The sequence below is a fragment of the Rhyacophila brunnea genome, unplaced genomic scaffold (assembly GCF_057557595.1).
Source record: "Rhyacophila brunnea isolate RB1 unplaced genomic scaffold, BYU_Rbru_1.0 scaffold_7, whole genome shotgun sequence".
Lineage (NCBI taxonomy): Eukaryota > Metazoa > Arthropoda > Insecta > Trichoptera > Rhyacophilidae > Rhyacophila > Rhyacophila brunnea.
This window is the reverse complement of record NW_028233339.1, coordinates 43,866,726-43,887,433: the sequence shown is the minus strand read 5'-3', so window position 1 is coordinate 43,887,433 and position 20,708 is coordinate 43,866,726. Positions and strand designations below refer to the sequence as shown.

Genomic DNA, 20,708 nt, shown 5'->3' with positions numbered 1-20,708 from the left:
ACATTTAATTATAGCCAAAATTGTTTATTTTTTTATCTATGCCATTTTATAAATTCCAATAATTTATCGTCTAATTATATTCACACACCGAGATAATAAGTCATATTGTCCCCTCAAAGCTAAAATTCACAACATTAATCCTTGATAAAAAAGTTTAATTAACACATCCATTAATATCTTACGTGCATCAAAGACAGACCTATATTATTATATTGACCGCTTCATCTGCAAACCTATCGAGAGGAATTTAACAATTCCAAATTTTTTTTTTTTAAATAAGCTGCACTATGAATTAATACACAATTTTAAGTTTTCTTTTATATTGTAGAGGTTTTGTATATATCCCCACAACTGTCATGTTGTTGTCTATGGTCATTGATAGACCATAGACAATGACGCAAACGGAAATGCAATAGTGTTCTTTCGGCCCTCCTATAATGTAGTCGACACGCGCCACTGTTCCGCAACTCACTGTATCAAAATTCCAAAGTATAATGTAAACATTTCAACTCAAAACTAAAATCAATATGATAGATAGTCATTTCTTAGTGCCGTGTTTATCCGAACTTTATTAATTTAAAATAAAACCAAGAAAATACCAACTCCTTGTATTATTCATCACTGCCCGAATATACCATGTCACGCACACTCAAGCAACCTTCAGAACTTAAAGATAACATCGGTGGTAAGAACAACACCTAGGTTCATCCCCCCGATAATATATAAAGAAAATTTATATAAAGAGTGGAGTTAGTTGTTCTATTTACGATATTGAAAATTTGTCACCTGCACTTGACTGTTTGTTTCGTTTGAAGAACGATAACGCATTTATTTATAGGTTTAGGAGTTTGAAATTTTGTGTGAGCATAGAAAACATGCTTTATAACAAAATGCCATCAAAAGCGTTAAGCGGTAGATATGTCTAATATGAGAGTGGTTCAATTTTTTTAAGCTTGCCATATTAATATGAGAGTTCTATACCCTATAACAACATGGAGAAACCAAATTGCATAATACTGATTGTAAGTTAAACAATAAAAGATTGGGTTACTTATAATAGGTATCGAAAAAAAACAACATTGGGGACTTTAATTCTAATGATTCAATACATCAAGAAAAGAAGAAAGTATGAAGCTTACGATTACAGTAAAACCCCGTTAATACGAACACAGTTAATAAGAATTTTTTTCAATTTTCTGTCAATTAACGGGGTTTCACTGTATCTCTCTGATTGGTACAAACATCAATTGATCTATAAATATAAATGCATAGTGTGATTCAATTTCATCATGGTGTAAAAGAAAATTATTGCAAGCAGGTAGATTCTTAGATTATTCGGACAGCTATAATTGCACATTACAACAATACCCCAACATAAAGACGATTCATATATTTAATAATTTAAAACACCTATACAGATAATAGAATGTATGTCTGTGATTTTGAAATATTTTCATTTTAATGAGCGTTTTGATTATTTCCATAATACCTGATTCAGTCTATTTGTTCCGTTATAGCTCAAAAATTAGTGGACCAATATTAATGATACTTGCACAGCTTATAGAATACATCTTTGGTAAGTACCAATTTAGTAGGAGTTTCATTTTGATATCTGAACAAGTTCTGAAGTTTAGATAATACTAATCGAACATAGTGCATGTGCAACAACGCTTCACGAGTAGGTAGTAAGTGGTCAGATAGTAGCGGTGGAGCGGTGAGGTGAGGGTACAGGCCCGCTCGCTCACATCCAACCGTTTTCGATCGATTTAGTCGTTTAGACAGGCTGGCGGTGATGGAAATTACATGAACTATAACCAAAAGTGACAATCCAACTAAGTATAATACAATTTAGTTCCAAGCGCAGCGGTATTGTTTCAACCAATAATGTTGAGACATCTTTGTGTGCATCAGTGCATTAAGTTGCATGTGATTTAACTAAATTAAATAGATGAGTAGGTAAATTGCATTGCGCGGCTTAAAATCATCATCTTCTGCCTAAAAAACTGGCAAAAAAAATTACTTTACTTAATGTAAACCCATAATAAATTTGTTGCATTTTTATTGATTCAAATTGAACTAAAAATCCAAGAACCGATTAATTCACTTTAGTATAAAATTGTATGATCTTTTCTTATTGGACTTGCATCGTTTCAACTTAAGTGTTTGACTGAGTAACCATAGACAGAGTATTATTGTAATGTGCAATTACCACGTTACAGTGTAAAGTAAATATAGCAATGAAACATTTATCATAATTTCTATTATTGCAAAACATAATATAACCTAAGAAACCTTAAAAACTTACGATGCTATTATCAAATTCATAACATCGAGATGATGAAGATAACATTGGAATCGTGTGGTCCAAGTTTAGGCCTTGAAGTATTGCGAGAACTCGTTGGAGATGGTCCTGACGAGGGTCTGATCGGATTTGCTGACGTCGCCTTCCTCGCAGAAGATGCGGGTGAAGCAGCGCAGCAGATCGGCCTGACGGTGGCAGTGGCTGTAATCCGTGTGCCGGAGAATTCCCAGGCATAACTGGAGGTACAGTCCGCGTCTCTATTATAACAAGATTACAATATTAAGACAAGACTCAAGTTTTATAGAAAATTCGGTGGACATAATTTGGAATTATCTAAACATCTCTTTTCTCAACAACAAACAAACTCTTTTATTTAAAATCCATAATAGTGCCGAATACAAGTCAATAAGATAATGATTTTGTAGTTGTTTGTCACATTCTACCGGGGTAACCATTTGTAGTTGTTCGTTATTTAATTTAGTTTATGTTGTTAATAATGTTTAAGTTTAGTTTACATTTTTTTAAAATAAACATTCGTTTATGCGCCGGCTAGACGGTAGCGACTTGCCTGTGCGGTATAGACTTTTAGACTTTTACAGCGCTTTTCGGTTTGCGCGAGCTTAAGTTTTCCCGTTCATACACATGTGCTTCCCGATACAAACTGGTTTGCGCAGGTAAGCTTGTCGTAAAGCATGAGCATCAAGCCGGCGCTTTAGTATACATATTTGATAAATAAACACAGAACTGTTTTATAACATGATAGTACGGCTTTATTATTTTGATAGTTTAATGTTTACTGCAGATAAACACAGTATGTGAGGAATGACTATTCAATTGAGAGATTATTTGTGAACTACTTGATGGAAAGGTTTGATATCGACTACCTACTCATTATAATCCAATATAAGTATGTAAGTCTTTTGTGTTGAGTACATCATTATCGAATGAGATCGCTAGTTCTATTTTATATTGATAGATGTTACTATAATTTAATATCAATTATGATCGGATTGTATTTAGATATATACTTTTGCATCATTGATGGTGTCATGTTTTCCGGAGTAATAATAACCATCGATCTTTGGAGAAAAAAAATGAGACAAACATGTAGCTGACTGTAAATACAAAATAAGATGTTAACAGTTGAACCGATTATTACCTGGTCTCCGGGAGAGAGATCTGCCAACTGCCGCACCGTAATATCGAGCAGTACTCTTGTGTCATTTGTGTAAAACAAGGAAGCCGTCGACCGTCTGCTAAAGCAGTCCAGAGATAACTTCAGAACTGAATGGGGAGCTGCCGGTTGATGATCCAATACTTTCACGGGGTCATCTATAAGTAGTGAAGAAGTAAAAGCATTAGATACAGCGTTAAACCTCTCTAACGCTCCACAGATAATTCTTCATCATGTTATCTGATTGTTTGGTGACTGCAAACAATCCTGTGTTACTATGTTAATTGAGTCAAGAGATGCCAGATGGGATATTCAATTATACTGTAAAACCTAGAAGCTGTGATGTTTTAAACGGTAGTCTCTATTAACCTTTCCTTTACAATGGTAATAAATTCTGTCCGTTCCGGTCATGTCACCTTGGGTTACCAAACGAGATTGACAATATTACTGTAGGTAAAAGGGAAATGCCTATTTTGGCAACATAGATAATATTTTATCTATAAATGATCAAGGCATAAAAACTTAATTATAATCTTTAATAAACCATTTCTTATATTCAACGAATAATTCACAAGATTTTGAGAATGTAACATTCCATATATTGAAGATACATAACTTGAAAACACCTCAGATATAAACCCACTAGAAAAAATCATATTTGAAAAAAATACGATGCTCGACGGGTTTTGAACCCGTATAACCACTAATATCGCGCCAACTGTGCATTAACCAATTATGCTACGAGCCTCCTATCTAATTACGACAATTTAAACTAGTAGGTCATACATGAAATGCTTATCAAATCAAAATATCATTGTGTTATTATTGACTATCGGTTTTTGTGTATTAAATCAAGGAATATTATTACCTTAATTACTAACCGACGCTCGGCTCTCGCCAAATATTTTTAGTTATAACGTCTACTTGAACTTGCTAACAATTTTTATTAACCCATTTCTTATATTCAATGAATAATTCACAACGTTTTGAGAATGTGACCTACCATATATTGAACATACATAACTTGAAAATTCCTGAGTATATATCCGAGCTGTTTTCAAGTTATGTATGTTAATTATAATCATACGAGTATTTGTATGCATTCAAACAGCCTACAAGTCATAATACTCTCTTAACATTTACAACTCCTATGTCGAGCTGGACTCGACATCGTATTGCTTACGTGTACTCCTATGTCGAGTTGTACTCGACTTTTTACAGCACACTTTGAAAATGAATTTACTGTTATTTAACCGCCTTTTTTCCTTTCAAGTAACATTTATTAGTATTGCACAGGATGTGCACCGATTGTGACATGTGGTATAAGAAAAGATTATTATTACAATAGCAATAATTACAACAAATACGGCTTGTCTAAGCGCGCAGTAATTAAGCCGGCCTGATAAAATAATTCTTATGTGTGCAGTAGTTCCCATTATACTTTATCTGCAAACAATACCCAGCCTGTAGTTGTACCCCATCTGTGTTTCCGTAAACATTTACTAGTGATAAAACTGATAAATTATCGAGAATTATTATTTTTGTATGATGTGAGTCAGTCAATATAACACTTTGAAATGTTTTAAATAGTACACTGATAGTTAAAATATTATTCTATGGCTGCAAGCATATATTTTTTACAGACAATTAAACAAAATAATGTTCTATTATCTAAGGTTAAGGCCATATAGGCAGGTGGCTTGCTCGGTGGCTACGTGCTAGGTGACATATCCAAGCGAACGGACGCACACTATACTATCGCAATGGCCACACTGCAAGCTTCGCGCCTCGCTACGTGATTATTAGTCACCTAGTGAGTCTCCCGGCGAACAAACGTGTTGAGCCTAGTGATTTTGCCTAGATGGCGGATGTTTCTTCAGTATGACAAACGTCAAACACCGTATATTTTGAGGTTATAAAAAATGACGCATGGGATGAATTGATATTATGCACCCAACAAGTTCGAATTTAAGACTTTCGAAATTTTAAACCTTAAATTCTCTGAGAGAAGTAGCTTTCTGGTTAGTTTTGAGAGTGACATATCGTTGTTGACTTGAGCGCTCCCAAATGTCAAATGAATTTGTACCTAAGCACGTAGCGTGCGATGTGGCAGTAGTATTTTTAGTAGACAAGCATAGCACCTAGCTCAGCACTAGCGAAGCACCTACCTATGTGGCTGAAACCTTAACGGAACCCAGTGGCGAAGGGTGGAGGTAGGCTGTTAAGATCCGCCATAAATATTGCACACTAAACTTTGTTAGTCATACATACTTGTTTTCATTGAAATAAGACTACATTTTACAGATGGTGTTGGTTAGTTTTTAAAGTTCAATTAAACCCTGCGAAAACCAAGCCATAATACATAATAGTCAAAAAATACTCGTATATCTATAAAATATCTAAAATTATGCAATTAAATCATACATAAATTTGGATATTTTATAAATAGAATAATATTTTTTATTTATTATAGTTTGGTTTAGGCATAGCTTGATGAATTATAAAAATGAACCAACAATATGTGTCATACGTATTCTTAATCCAACGAAAACAAATAAGTCAGAATGAAAAAATGTGCACAATTTTGTCATATCGCCTAAAATATACTAATACTATTATGGTTTGGTAAGACAGGTTTTAATTGATTTTTAAAACCCAACCAATACCATCTGTAAATTGTAGTCTTATTTCAATAAAAACATATACATTTGACTTAAAAGGGTTAATGTACACTATTTATGGCGGATCTTAACAGCCTACCTCCACCCTTCGCCACTGACGGAACCCATGGGAGATTAATGTTCACGTTATATTTTGTCGTTATTTATGATAATCACATTTATATTGCATTATATTCGACATTACATGCGACAGCCAGCTGGTTCTGCTAGTTATTATTAAATCTTTAATTTAATTAAGAAGTAGGTAGAGTATATGTTTTATAACTTTGCACTTTTTTGCACTCTTTACTTTACTGATACGTCTCTTTGCCTGATTACGTCGCATAAAATTAGATCAAATGATATTCACTTGTATTAATACATTATGTAGGAATAAATAAATAGACAGAAAATATTAAAAGTGAAATACAGAATGAAAAAGAAGACAAAATATACACAATAAATAAATCTACCGATTGGCAATATTATTTCTTTATCTATGCCTCATCTCAATTAAATTGGTGCCAATAATTATAGTCTAAAAACTACGAGATTTTTATTCATATTGATGAGGTAGTTTTTTTCAGTTATAACCGAACAAACAAACATAATATAGACACCTCAATTTTATTATTTGTATAGATGGTTTTTGCACATCCTTGTATGGGTTTTCATGGGCTTTCACCTAGTATATAATAATATGTAAAATTGATGAAGTAATACAATAATTGACAAACCTTCTCTATTAAGTAAAAGGAGTAACTTTTCAGTGAAGATCTTGGCTTCGTTCTTAGACTGCAAGGCATCCAGTATCATATTGCTATCGGGCTCTTTGAACTGAAAATTGAAAGCTAGCACCACGTTGAGGAACTGTTCAGGGATATTATCCTCCGTGTCTGTCTCTGGAGGCGACTCGATGAGTTCTAATAACAGCGATACGAACTCTATATCAAGCTGCTCTGTAAAAAAGAAATAAAAAAGCAGTTAGATCAAAGACGATGAAGTAAGAAACCTTCTACGCAGACGGAACGCCCTTTCCTTCGACATAATATTTAACATTGTACTTATATTACTCAATTATCTTATACTACAATTAATCTTATACTACTTCAATCACATAGTTCAAATATGAATTCACGACAGTCATTTAATAACTTGTTTTTTCCCTAATTGATGACATCATTAGAACACAGCACAAGAATACTACAAATAGAAAAAAAAGTCGTTAAAATCAAAATACCACTGATGCTTATAAAATGTTACACCATACTGACCATTGTTGATATTACATACCACGCGATACTGCTAAATTATTATTGGCTATTGCGCAAGGGAAATATCAAAAAGGGACAGCATATGTATTCCAGTTAATTGCCATTCTAAATTGGATCGAGTATAATGATTAAATTAGGTGCAAGTCATTTAGTACTGTGGATTTATTTGTGGCAAATTTTACATTTAGGTTATGAGATTTATTTACCAGAGCCGCCGCCGCACTGAAATAAAAACAGTTGATTAGTGTTAGAAGCCTACAAGGAGATTTTATACAATGAAGCATCATTGTTTAGATGAACAATCACATAAAATCATAAATAAGAGTAGGTAAGTGAGAGACCAAAACAAAATGTCAAGAGTAGGTCGCCATTGTAGTTTTTTTTTACATACTGCATTCAACCATAGTAAATACGTTCTGGAATCGCTATTAACTCTTTTACTCCCAGCTGATTTAGCCTAGCATATGCGAAAACTCCCAAGCGTTTTTTGACAACAAATCGTCGATTTAGTTTTTTTTAAATAACTAATTCTACACATGTTTTAAAAATTTGAAACTTTTTTTGTGTGTTCTCAATGGTGTATAAAGCAATAATAAGTAATAATATTGATAGTTTACATCAATAAAACAAAAGAAAAAAATAATGTATCAATATTTATTTAGAAATGAACGGATAAAACTATGTTTGAACAACAAAACAAGTGTGACAACATTTTTTTATTTATAATTGATATATCAAATTTTATAATATAATCTATCCTTATGTAGTAACAGAAAAAAAAATAAACATATTATTATTTCTCTATGAAATAGAATTTTTATAAAGTAATCAAAAAAAATCGTATAGTGTCAAGGTATTCAAGAATATTATTCAATTCACGAAATCGCAAGAGAATTCGATACAGTATCGACGACTCACTGATATGGAATGAAGTAATTTCAAAAAATAAGTCTCAAAGCACTAAATCATTTATAATATTATTTATATTCATGTATTTTTTCACCATCTTACCAAAAATACAGTGGCATCCATTGTTAGTTCAAAAATTACAAATTTCATTTTGTAATGTGATATATGAATCATAAAACAACTAAAAGAAATATCAGAATTTAAAATGTGTCATAAAAATAATGTTTTATTATTTTTATGACCCTCTTTGGTCTCAAGTTCGACAGCAGAGCAATTATGACTTGTGAGTTATTAGGGTATGGCATAATTATAAACAATGCCAACACTAAAATAAATGTTAGTCACCACCCAACACACAGTGAATATAATGCTTCGTCTACATGAACGAAATATGACGGGAAAAAATTTGGAATAAATCGTAAATTTGGTTCCAAACTTTCGGCCGATGGATCGGCCCAGATGGAGTTTTCGCATAGGTATGGTGGGCCGAAATATCGGCCCCGTGGGAGTAAAAGGGTTAAGTATTGATACAGTAAAAAAACTTTGTAGGATTAAGAGTAAAGAAAATTAATCGATAACTCAACTAACCGAAGTGTGTAAGGGGCAGAGGATCGGCCATAGAGAACATGGTGGTGAGCAGTTTGGCGGAAATAGTCAGACGTGTAGCGAGGGTTCGGTTGGCCAGCATATCTCGGGCTATCTCCCGCGGCAATACTGACCAGCATAAAACTCGTACGGCGTCGCGGTCTAATACACACATCACACTGAATGCCTGGAACAAGACAATAGATCTATAAAGGACTGGGCATACTTGATAACTGAGATACCCAGATGTTATATTGTTATAGTAATCATCATGATTACAGAATACACTTGCCTGTTACAATGTAATTCGACCTAGGTGGCGGAATGGAACCCGTCATATGTCGAGAACTCACTGAATACTAAATTCATATCAAATGTTATGGTTACTGATTTATTATGTCAGTAAAAATGACAATATAACTCTTTAAAACAATTAATTAAAACAATGATGATGTAATATGATTCTATTTTGAGAATTTCCAAATGATAAATTTTACAGGTTGATTGGTATGGATGTGAAAACACAAGAGAAGATATGTATACCTGAATAAGTAACTGCCGTATATGCCATCTGGTTTCCATTTGGTAAAACAACACTAGTGCGTTCACATATTCGTAATGTTCCGTGCTGAGGACATCCCGCGAAACTCTGATGTCAGCATTTGACTGGAGGAATGAACAAACTTCATTAGTGTTACATATTATGTAATATGAATTTATTTTGACCGCATGCTACAGTACGACTTCTTGTCATTCAACAGCTTCCGTAAGTCCTGGCAGCATCAAACCTATCTAATTCAATTGATAGTCGTTGCCAGAACAGGTTCCAAGGTAAGTCTAAATAAGAGGCAAAGTCCATGAGTTAATGAATGGAGAAGAAGTTTAGCGGTTACGTTTTGGATACCGCCATGATAGGTAAAATTTCACAATCAACGGGGAAGATCGAGGGATTTAAAAAAAAAATACAAAATTAGAACACTTTATTAATAAACTAAATAACAAACTAAGCATTATAGATAAAATAAAAGTAATGTGGCACATGTCAAAACAAGTGTGGGACAATTTTTTTTTTTATTAAAATAAACTGCGGTATAATGAATGAGGGTTAACTGTATTGCCATGTACTTACCAATACGGTGATAACTTCTTGAAGCTGTTCGCTGATGAGATGGTCATCGTCGTGCAGCGCCCACGCCCTCTGCTGAGCATCATGAGCACACCCCGCCAATGCCGATAAGGCAGAGCGCAATCTCCGACCGTCTGGAGTACTTCGGATCGTGGACATTGTGGCGAAGAGAGGACCTTCTGTTGCAATTATACTGCTGAGAGACCACACCGTGCTGGAGGTTTCAGGGTGTAGCAGCCCCTGTTGACACAGTCCCTCTTTATTAGTCCAAACTTTTTGGTATCATCAATCTAAAGGGCCGCAGTCGATAAGAAGGAATTTAACCAATGATTGCCAACAACATAAACATGGACCCTCGAAACCAACCCACCCCGCACCACACTCGGTCTTAATCAAGCGTATCACGAGGCCCTATGTTTGATGTGTAGCATCAGCAGTTTTTTACGACTGATAATGTCTCAAGAGCAGATACCCAAGACTGGGGTCACCACAAGTGAGCTTTGACTGAGTTTACCGATTGACATAATTTAATAAAAACGTGCCATGGGAGAGGAAAGCACGGAGAATTAACATAAAATAAATGAATTGAATGGTACAAATATGATACAAAAAACAAAGCTAAAATAATATGGACTAACAACAGTTGGATGACAGTACATAAGGATGAAAAATATCTAACCTTCAGACTGTCTAGAACAGACGCAACTGCAACCCGTGATAAATCATGGCTGAGCTGAGTGTCTCTCCGGACTCCCTCAACCATTCCATACAAAGCAACAGCAAGCTGCTCCTCTGTATGGACGGGTCCTGAGGCAGCTGAGTTGGCGGGTAGCGGCCTCATACTGGGGCTCGATTGGCTGCGGTGAGCCAAACGACTCTCTTCTGAAAACGGAATTATTTTATTCAAATGTCAAATTTAAATGTGTCATATTTTCAATGTCGAATAGGGAATGCATTTCTTTGGTGTGATATGGAAGTAGGTACTATATGGCATTGAAATGTAAATATCGACGCAGGCAACCAACACAAAATATAATTGAAACATGGCAAAACAATTAAATTAAATTTCCTGGATTTATTTATTTTTATTTTATACAAAATTATAATATACACATACATTATATTCTTATGAACGTTACAACAGGCCAAGAGGCCTAATCATGGCCCCCACATCCTGAAGTGGGCCCCAGGCTAGGATCATTGGCGGGCGGCCCGACCCATCGCTATGGATAAAGGCAGTGTGACGCTATACAGTAGCGTTTTCCAAATCATGTAGGTACGCGGTAAAATTAATGTGTATCTACCTATATTTAGTGTTTTTTTTATATTTTAATATATCCATTTGAATTATGTAGCTGTAAATACCGTACAACCACATAATTTAAAATAATAATATCATTGAAAGGAAAATAGCGCCTTTACTATTAATGCAAATGTGTGATGTGTGTTTATCTCACTTATATTTGGTCGACTCGCCTTGCCGGGCCCCTCCTGAGCCCGGGGCCCCCAGGCTAAAGCCCTGTCAGCCCTCCCTTGTAGGGGCCATGGGCCTAATAATAGTAATGTAGTTAGTAATAGAAGTGAAACAATCACAAACACACAGACTTTGAGAAATTTACATAAATATATTGTAACTTCACCAGGAATCGAACCAGGAGCCCTCAAATGAAAGGCCAGCACCTTACGCACTGGACTACGAGAATGAAGAACCTGAGGTAATGGTTTCAACGGAGCAATGAAGCTACCATTATGGACTCTTTACTGCTCTACTCCATGACTATGACCATATCCGATCATAATAAAATCACATGGGCCTCCACGGAGTGAGGTTTGTATTAACAGATTTTTGTTTTTACGAGAAATGGATGTTAGCTACTTGCTTAACCTATTAGGTCCATGCTCTGACTCGTACACAAATTGAAAAACAATATGTGTATTCGAAACTCGCACCTACGTCATTACAAGCCAATGCGTAAACCGTTGGGCCATCTACTATGTACTACTCCATACTAGTTCTCTACTCCATAACTGATGTAAAATTACATTCAAATAGTTTAAAATTCAATAAAAGAAAAATCTGGTGACATACCATGATGATTGATGTCTTGATTATTGCCGATATTGTTCTGTGAGAATTCAGGAGGGTCGTCCCGACTCGGCGACGCTAACGACTCCTGAGACAGGGTGCCCGAATGAAAACTCTGAATGGACTCTTGCCTCTCGGAAAGGCCTGCCGAGGAATGATGTGCTTTTCCATTTTGTACTATTTGATTGTCTTCTGCGGGGGGTGGCGGGAGAGGTGCTTGCTTTTTTGAATACGGCTATGGAATTTAAATTAAAAACACATTTTAACAGGGTCATAAATAATTACACACATGAACATATTTCTTGTACCACATTGTACATCCCTGTACTTTCTTGCACATATTATTTACTTACAATTTTGTACATTATTACTTTTTTGTCACACAAGTTTTGTTTCATTAAATTTTTTTGCCTAGATAGACCTTATGAAAGGGTTAACTGTCAAACCAAGCTGTGACTGCGTTCACTTTTTGACATTATGATCCAGTATAATCTGGCAAATCATCATGAATAGAGGCTTAAACAACGCTACCAAATTATCCAAATTTATATAATATAGACGTTGTTTTACCGCAAAATTGCCGCATGTGGAGTGAGGCCAATCCAAAAGAGACTCTGTAGACTCCATCACATCCACAAAAATGCACCATTCAGTACGATTCACTTCAGAAATGAAGCCAAAACTCGCGTTACGGTCAATGGAGATCGTTACCGGACCATGATCAATGATTTTATGTAAATATTAATAACAATGACCCGGACAAAATGTGGTTTCAACAGCGACCACAACCATTGCCTTATTGAAATCAAAATTTGGCGATAAGTTGATTTCGAGAAATGGACCTGTCCGAAATGGAAATGCCCTCCAAGGTCATGCAATTTACCACCACTGAATTGTTTCATGTGGAGCTGTCGCTGGTTTATAACCAACATTGTTCGTATTATTCATGATATACGGCCAGCAGTGCTCGAAAGTGGCCCAAAATTGGACGTCCAGAATGTGTTTTGTCAAGATTAGCCGTGGTGGCCATTTGTCCAAAATCATTTTCAAATCTTAAAATCTTTTGAATAAAAAACAATGTATTATTTTTTTAAATTGCAAGTTATATCGTGCTTAAAAAACAACCTTTATATTATGTAATATTTCACTATATTCATTGTTTTACTAACTTTTCTTTATATATGTTTCATATGTGAATGTCTTAAATTTGCAATTTACATTGTGTCGTGGATGTCAACAAATAAATGAATTGAATATTGTATATGAAATTATAGATACGTCACATTATTAGTGTAATGTTCACTTCAAAGAAGCGGTGACTGCATTGAGTTAAATAATTTAAACTATTTTTTATCATGTGCTAATAGCTTTAACCTTGGTCGGCAAATTGTCAGTGACCTTTTGCAGATTAAAAATATCATGCAATGCAATATGTACTACATAATATTATTTCATACAGACACGTAGCATAAAAGTTCATTAACTTTCTAGCGAGGACTTCACCTCTTGATGTCATCGGATTTCTGAATACAAAACCAGGGCCAAGTGAGTGGTGATAATTCATATTTTCACATCAATTATCTTAACTGTAAGGGTGTGAAACCTGGAGCCTCACAGAGAAACAACTGAAGGCTTCTCAACTATTCGAAAACAAAATTCTTCGAAGAATATTTGGACCGGTTAAAAAAAATCAAAAAAGAAAAAAAACCCAATATAGTCAATATACAGTATATGTCTTAAGGGCACGAAGACTCAGATGAGCCGGTCACGTTATTAGACGCTATGAATCTAAAGCTCTCCATAACGTTTATGAAGGATCACCTGTTGGCACTCGACCCTCGGGTTGCTCCCGGATGAAGATGGGTGGATAACGTCAAGAGGGACGTAGGGACTGAGTGTGACCGACTGGAGAGAGAGAGCTCGTGATAGAGATTCCTGGACAACGGGTGTGCTGTAACGCCAGATTAAGTAAGCAACTGTAAAAACCTACTATTGATAAAATTGTTAATCTAGCTTCGTTTAGTACAGTTTTAAGTGTGATGGAAATATTTTTAGTGTGTCTCCTTCAATCCAAGATGATATTGGGTTATACAGGTTAGTTTATCAGTTGATAGGTATTTTGGCTGTAGCACCATTATCAAGACTACAAAAATAAACGACTGCCTACGCGTATTAAACTCTTAGAAAGAGGCGGAAGAACAGATTATTAAATATTGTTTCCGTAAATAGATGACTTTGACAGGCATAACCATTATAAACTGTTCAATTAAAACCACATTAGGTACAAGCAAATTGTCAAATTGAAACCACTTGACAATACATAACGCTTACATTGAATTTCCTACTAAATTTAATAAAGGTGTGGATAATAAAATTTTCATTTATTGTTTTATTATTGTTTTGGATAATTCGGTAGGGGGAGGCGGGGCTAGTTGTTACAAAAAAATTAAAAGTTAAATATCTGAGACCCGTTTATCTTAAGACACATCATATTAATTATTACTAATTCTACATACATTTAGCTATTACAATACTGTTTATTTGTATCCTTACATACCTTACAAAAATTACAATAGCATTAAAAACAAAAAATGAAAAGTGTAACAATGTGCCCCAGCCGGGGGCAAGTTGTTACAGGGTAGGGGCACGTTGTTACCAACTAAAACAATAATTGAAAATGAATGTAAAAGTAAGTTTTTTGCTTTTGATTTTCTTTGCATTTATATTTAGTCACTAAAATCATAATTCTGACACATGAAATTAACTTTATCCCCACGAATACAGGAAATGTGAGCCCAATTTTTGCATGTTGTGCATTGGATCCACTCTTGCCCAGGTTTAAAGAAAGTATAATTCTCCAAACAGAAGCATTCTTCATTCTCTGCGTCCGAAGAAGATAACACCACTTTCTTTATCAGTTTCTTAGTTCCTTGGGCCATGAAATATTTTGCTACATTTTCTTATGTATGTTGCAAGCTCATTTTCTTGATCGACAGAAAATATCTGGCGAGGTTTTGCGTAACCCCACTAACTTGGAAGTGGTCTGACGGTTTTCTTTATGTGCAATATAACATTGTAAGGTCATATAGTTTACTTTGTATGCTTGGGCAGCTTTTTTTATAAGAGATATTCTGTTTTCAATTATTTCTTTAGCCGCTTTGTTGTCGGTTTCCTGGGAAATTTTACCTATATCGGTTTTGTTTTTTTTTTGTCCTCACCATTGTAAGATTGTAATCTGGAAGGATAAAAATAGATGGTATAAGTACCCACCTATTGCAAATAAAGAAGAAACAAAGAATTTGTAGTAAAGTGGTAGTGAGTGGAGTTAATTCATACAGTAACAACCTGCCCCCACCTCACTGTAACAACTAGCCCCTTTGACCCAAATAAAATTGAAATTGTTTTAATATTAACACGGGAATTATATTTACTTCGATAAATATACAACATACGAGCATAAATATATAGATTTTTAATAGCATACTTTAAAAAAACTTACCTCTTATAGTTTGGTAACAATCAAACTTCAAATTCGGCCAACAAAAGTTGCTTTGGACACGAAATTCACTCAAAATGGTTTTATTTCAACTGCATACAATTAATGCAGGCGACCTTTCGTCATCGACTGCGGACAGGATGTTTACGTCTCATGTGTGACACCTACGCCACAGGATCTTGTAACGGGAGAGTTATCTAGGATGTAACAACATGCCCCCGTAACAACTAGCCCGCCTTCCCCTACTAATTTCAACTTGTTCTAGTACAGTCTTGGTGAACCTTTTTATATACGCATGCCAAAATTTCCCAAATATTATTTTTTGACTGTCTGACATGCCGAGAAGTTTTTCATGAAGAAAAAAGTAGTTTTTAAGAATCCTATTAAAAAATGATGATATTCTAGATATGTATCACTCACAGAACATAGCACACATATTAAACGTTAGCACTTTTTCAATTACGCCATACATTTCGGTCCACCAATTCTGAAACTGCTTGCCAGAAATACTACTAAAAGCTCCACCAAGTTTTTGTTCTTTATTCGGTAGTCATTTTTGTCGGTATAACTGAAATAATTGTTTGTTACTGTAATCCTTAGTTTGGTTATTTGCGCACAAATTGACAGTAGAAGTGTTTCGATCAGATGAGGTATTCTCTCGCAAACAGTGGTCTCAAGCATTGTAAATCAATCAAAATCAGAGCTTCGCGGCGTGGCTTCTCCCGCCGCCTGGTGAGGTTAGTACGATAATATCATTTGTGACACATAAAACCTAAGGACCGACCTATTCAATACATTATATACGAGGGTGGGTCAATAATTCCTTAGAAAAAAGCATTAAAACAGTTTTTATTTTTGTATTTTTTTTTATTTCTCAACATAATCTCCTTGGAGCTCAATACACTTGGTTAGACGTTTCTCAATTTTTTTTAAACCGTCAGAAAAATAAGTTTTCGGAAGGTCCTCAAAATAAGCATTTGTCCGATCGATGACTTCTTCATTTGAAAAAAAAACGTTGTCCACTTAGCCATTATTTTAAGTTTGGGAAAAGGAAAAAGTCACTGGGGGCTAAATCTGGCGAATACGGTGGGTGGTCGACCAATTCGAACTTCAATTCTTCAATTTTAGCCATTGATCGTAAACATGTGTGAACACGGATATTGTCCTGATGAAAGAGGATTTTTTTCCTGTTTAAATGAGGCCGTTTTTCTTCAATTTTGTTTTTTAGCTGGTCCAATAAAGATGCATAATAATCCCCTGTTATTGTTTTTCCTTTTTCCAAATAGTCAACGAAAATAATTCCACGTGCATCCCAAAATACAGTATCCAAACCTTACCAGCTGATTTTACGGTTTTCGCCTTCTTTGGACATGGTTCGCCTTTCGCAATCCACTGCTTTGACTGTTCTTTCGTCTCGGGAGTATAGTGGTGTATCCATGTTTCATCTACAGTCACAAAGCGACGAAAAAATTCATCCGGATTGCGTTGCATGAGCGACAACAGGGCTTTAGAGGCCACCACTCTATTGCGTTTATTGTCGACTGTGAGCAAACGCGGCACCCATCTTGCAGAAATTTTTTTCATGCCCAATTTGTCATGTAAAATAGAAATGACGCTACCTTTTGAGATCCCTGTAACCTCAATTATCTCACTCAACTTTAATCTTCGGTCACTTAACACCATATCGTGGATTTTATTGATCATTTCTGGTGTAGTCACCTCTACAGGACGTCCTGAGCGTGGTTCATCCTTTGTTGATGTACGACCACGTTTAAATTCATTTAACCAGTTATAAATAGTTGCAAGTGAAGGAGCAGATATGCCGTGAACTAAATCCAACTCATTTTTTATTTCCTTTGCTGTTAACCCTTTTATATTAAAATGTTTAATAACAGCTCTAAACTCAATTTTTTCCATTTTTGTAAACAAGCAAATTTTTTTTTTAAATGTACGAGAAACACACAACAACCCGACCAATCTGATTGAAACTTCGCAGCATACTGAATCGGTAGTGCCGCTGCATGAAAACAAACCGCTTACAGTACTAGTCGCGCCACCTGTCGGCTTTTCTAAGGACTTATTGACCCACCCTCGTATTTATATTAAACGTAATGCTTCATTATTTTTGAAGAGTATTTACCTGCTATTTTTTATACAATGCGATCTGTCATTTATTATTATTATATCTATATTTTTTCTCTTAAAAATAAAACATTCGCGTGACATTCAAAATCATCTCGCGTGCCACTAGTGGTGCGCGTGCCGTAAGTTCGCCACCACTGTTCTAATATATTAATTTAAATCAATATTTTAAAAATGTAGTCGGTCTTATTGTGTGATGTATTCAGATGCTTGGCAAACTGGGAATTGATTTTTTCGTTTTGTCACATCTAATAAAAACAGCAACCCTCGTGTAACCCACTTGGGAAACACTGATCTATCATAACTAAGCTTTATAGAGTCCAGTGGAATGAATGATCTATAGGTAAATCATGATTTTTATTACAATATCTTATTGGTAACCCACCTTTAAGTTGACTTCCGCTTGAACCTTCGTCTCCTGGAGACGGTTAATCAATTCCACTTTATCCGGAATCATTACTGCGTCATCATTCAATCTCGTTAGGCACTCGTCAAGAAATATCAACATAAATTGTGGCTCCACCTAAAATCATTATATTATAAGATGAATAAAATGAAACATACAAATAAAGCATTAATCATTTATTCACAGCAATCAAAAATGTATAGTCCGCTGAGTGACGGCACCACATGCTAACATTTGACATATCATTCAAAACTTTTTATACTGAGATGAGTGTAGTTCTAAATTCTAACATCGGACAATTTATGATGGTTATTGAACATACATAATTCGGAAACATCTCAGAAATATACCATCGGATTCTGGCTTTCTGGTTTTGAGTCCCCCTCGGTACCAATATGTCATTCTAATAGTTGTGCCAGAGGTAAAGAATTAATTAGTCCACCATGTCATTTAATTGTTTCAAATGTATGACCTTTGCGTATTGTCAACCGTCCTCTACAATGTTCAGTTGTCTATGGTGCTGTCACAAATTGCAAGTTGGTTAGGCACACTGTATAGGAGTGCCCGTGGTTGTACCTTCCTTGCCACCTACCATTTTCATTCCTAAGTCCTTCTTAAAGAAAATAAGGATACACTAACCTTAACGGCCGTCACATAGTTAGATGGAACAAAACCAACTTGTCCGTTAATGTTCACGACCTGCCACCAGTTTCTCTGTTTGGTGTTGCTCTGATGCAGGACGAAGTGGTCTCCCTCGACAAAGCTCAGTGTCTTCGCGAGGGTGGCGTCAAAGTTGTACATAGCCTTCAGCATTTCATAACATTCTGCAATTTAATGACATGCATGAGAAGTCTTGCCTACACTAAATAATTTTGAGAATGTGAACACTAGCGGATCCAGAAAATGATCAAGAGGCCATTGGCCCCATAGATTCCCATATGACACCACCAAAGTACAGCAATATTGTCAAAAGATTTCCTATTACCTAATTAATATTCTATATCAGTGGCGAAGGGGGGAGGTTGGCTGTTGAGATCCGACATAAATAGTGCACATTAAACTTTTGTGTTTTCATTGAACTAAGAATACAAACTGCGGATGGTGTCAGTTAGTTTTTTAAATTCGATTTAGCCCTGCGTAAACATACGGATATTATAAACAGAACCACATTATTTTTAAGAAAGATGTTTCCTGTAAATAACAAAATTGATTAACTTCAAGACTTCTAAAAATATTAAGTAAGATATCCTTCATTTATCTTCAGAACATTCTATCCAAGGTCAGGAGTAGATTTGCAGTCCTACCAGGAATATGATATGTGACAACAGGAATTTACTTCTTACCCATTATAAACAATGTATCAAGACACTATTATACATCTCAATAAATTATTATTATTCGTTTTATTCAATTCATAATATTATAGTAAGTAGATTTATGGCCCTGAAACTGTTTCAAAATTCCAGTTTCCAAAAATAATGTGACTTTCTTATTGAAGTTTTAGAATCTACAAAGAAATTCGGAACCCTAGATTAAATTGAATAATGGGAGTGCTTAGAGAAATAAATATAAACAATGCATATCATTTACACATTGAGATAAATAATAAGCAAAAATAGACAGAGAATTGAACGGTAATGACTTATTGTGATAATAATGTAAGTTTTTAAATATTAAAATTGACAATACGAGGTTTATCAATAACTCATAAAATAGATATTCCAATATTATGAACTCACCAAGGCGAATCATATTTTCTCCCATTGTGGAATGTTTAAAACCACTACAAAGAATGGTATTTAAATCTTAAACAGATCAAATATTTATTAAGCTTAAAATAAAAGCATTTTTTGGAATCAAGAACGCAAAGAAATAAAATTTAATAAATCGCAAATTTGAAAATACGAGCTCGTACCCTTGAAGGGTGTCTACCGATATTGACAGTTCGTATTGAATGTATACTTTTTTAAATACTTGTGTGGTTGATCTAGCATACTTTATATGGCTATGTAGCTTGTCAAATATATTTTTTTGTGCCGGGTATGATACTGCTGCAGTCAAATAAACCATGCCAAAAATGCCCTACTGACAGACTTTTGGCGCTTTTATTGCTGATAAGTATTGCAACCAAAGAGATTGGAAGATCTCTTTGATTGCAACGCTTTTGATTTACAATAAATTAAAATAAATATGTTCGACTATACCTGACATTGTACGAAAAGCAGTTGTAAGCACTCTCTATCATTTGGCGCGAATTTATAAAATATTTTTTGACATAAATGAAATACCTACCTACCAATGAGTGCGCATAGTGCTTGAAGATGCCGAAAGGCGAAACCTGGGCCGCAAAAAAATACTCAAATGAAATAGCAAAAAACTTAAATTAATTAGAAAAATATTTAAAGTATAGGTACTTTTAATACAATGTTATCATTTAAGTGTAACACTGATATATTAAAATTGTATTTAATAAAATTATATGGATATCTTCAGACCAAATAATATAATTTGCTTTTTCATGGATTAATAATGCTGTTACTGGGAGACC

The 20,708-nt window shown here is 34.9% G+C and overlaps 1 protein-coding gene across 1 annotated transcript; it reads right to left on the bottom strand.

The window, feature by feature from the left end:
• Positions 1–273: 273 nt before the first annotated feature.
• Positions 274–20,118, bottom strand: LOC147064944 (NCK-interacting protein with SH3 domain). The gene is made up of 11 exons (XM_085957768.1): positions 19,900–20,118; positions 18,800–18,984; positions 18,140–18,277; positions 12,120–12,351; positions 10,710–10,912; positions 10,034–10,270; positions 9,448–9,570; positions 8,908–9,091; positions 6,874–7,095; positions 3,462–3,634; positions 274–2,559 (listed from the first exon to the last, which is right to left on the bottom strand). Exons 1-11 carry the CDS (start codon positions 19,922–19,924, stop codon positions 2,371–2,373), a joined length of 1,911 nt encoding a protein of 636 aa, XP_085813894.1. The 5' UTR covers positions 19,925–20,118; the 3' UTR covers positions 274–2,370.
• Positions 20,119–20,708: the final 590 nt, after the last annotated feature.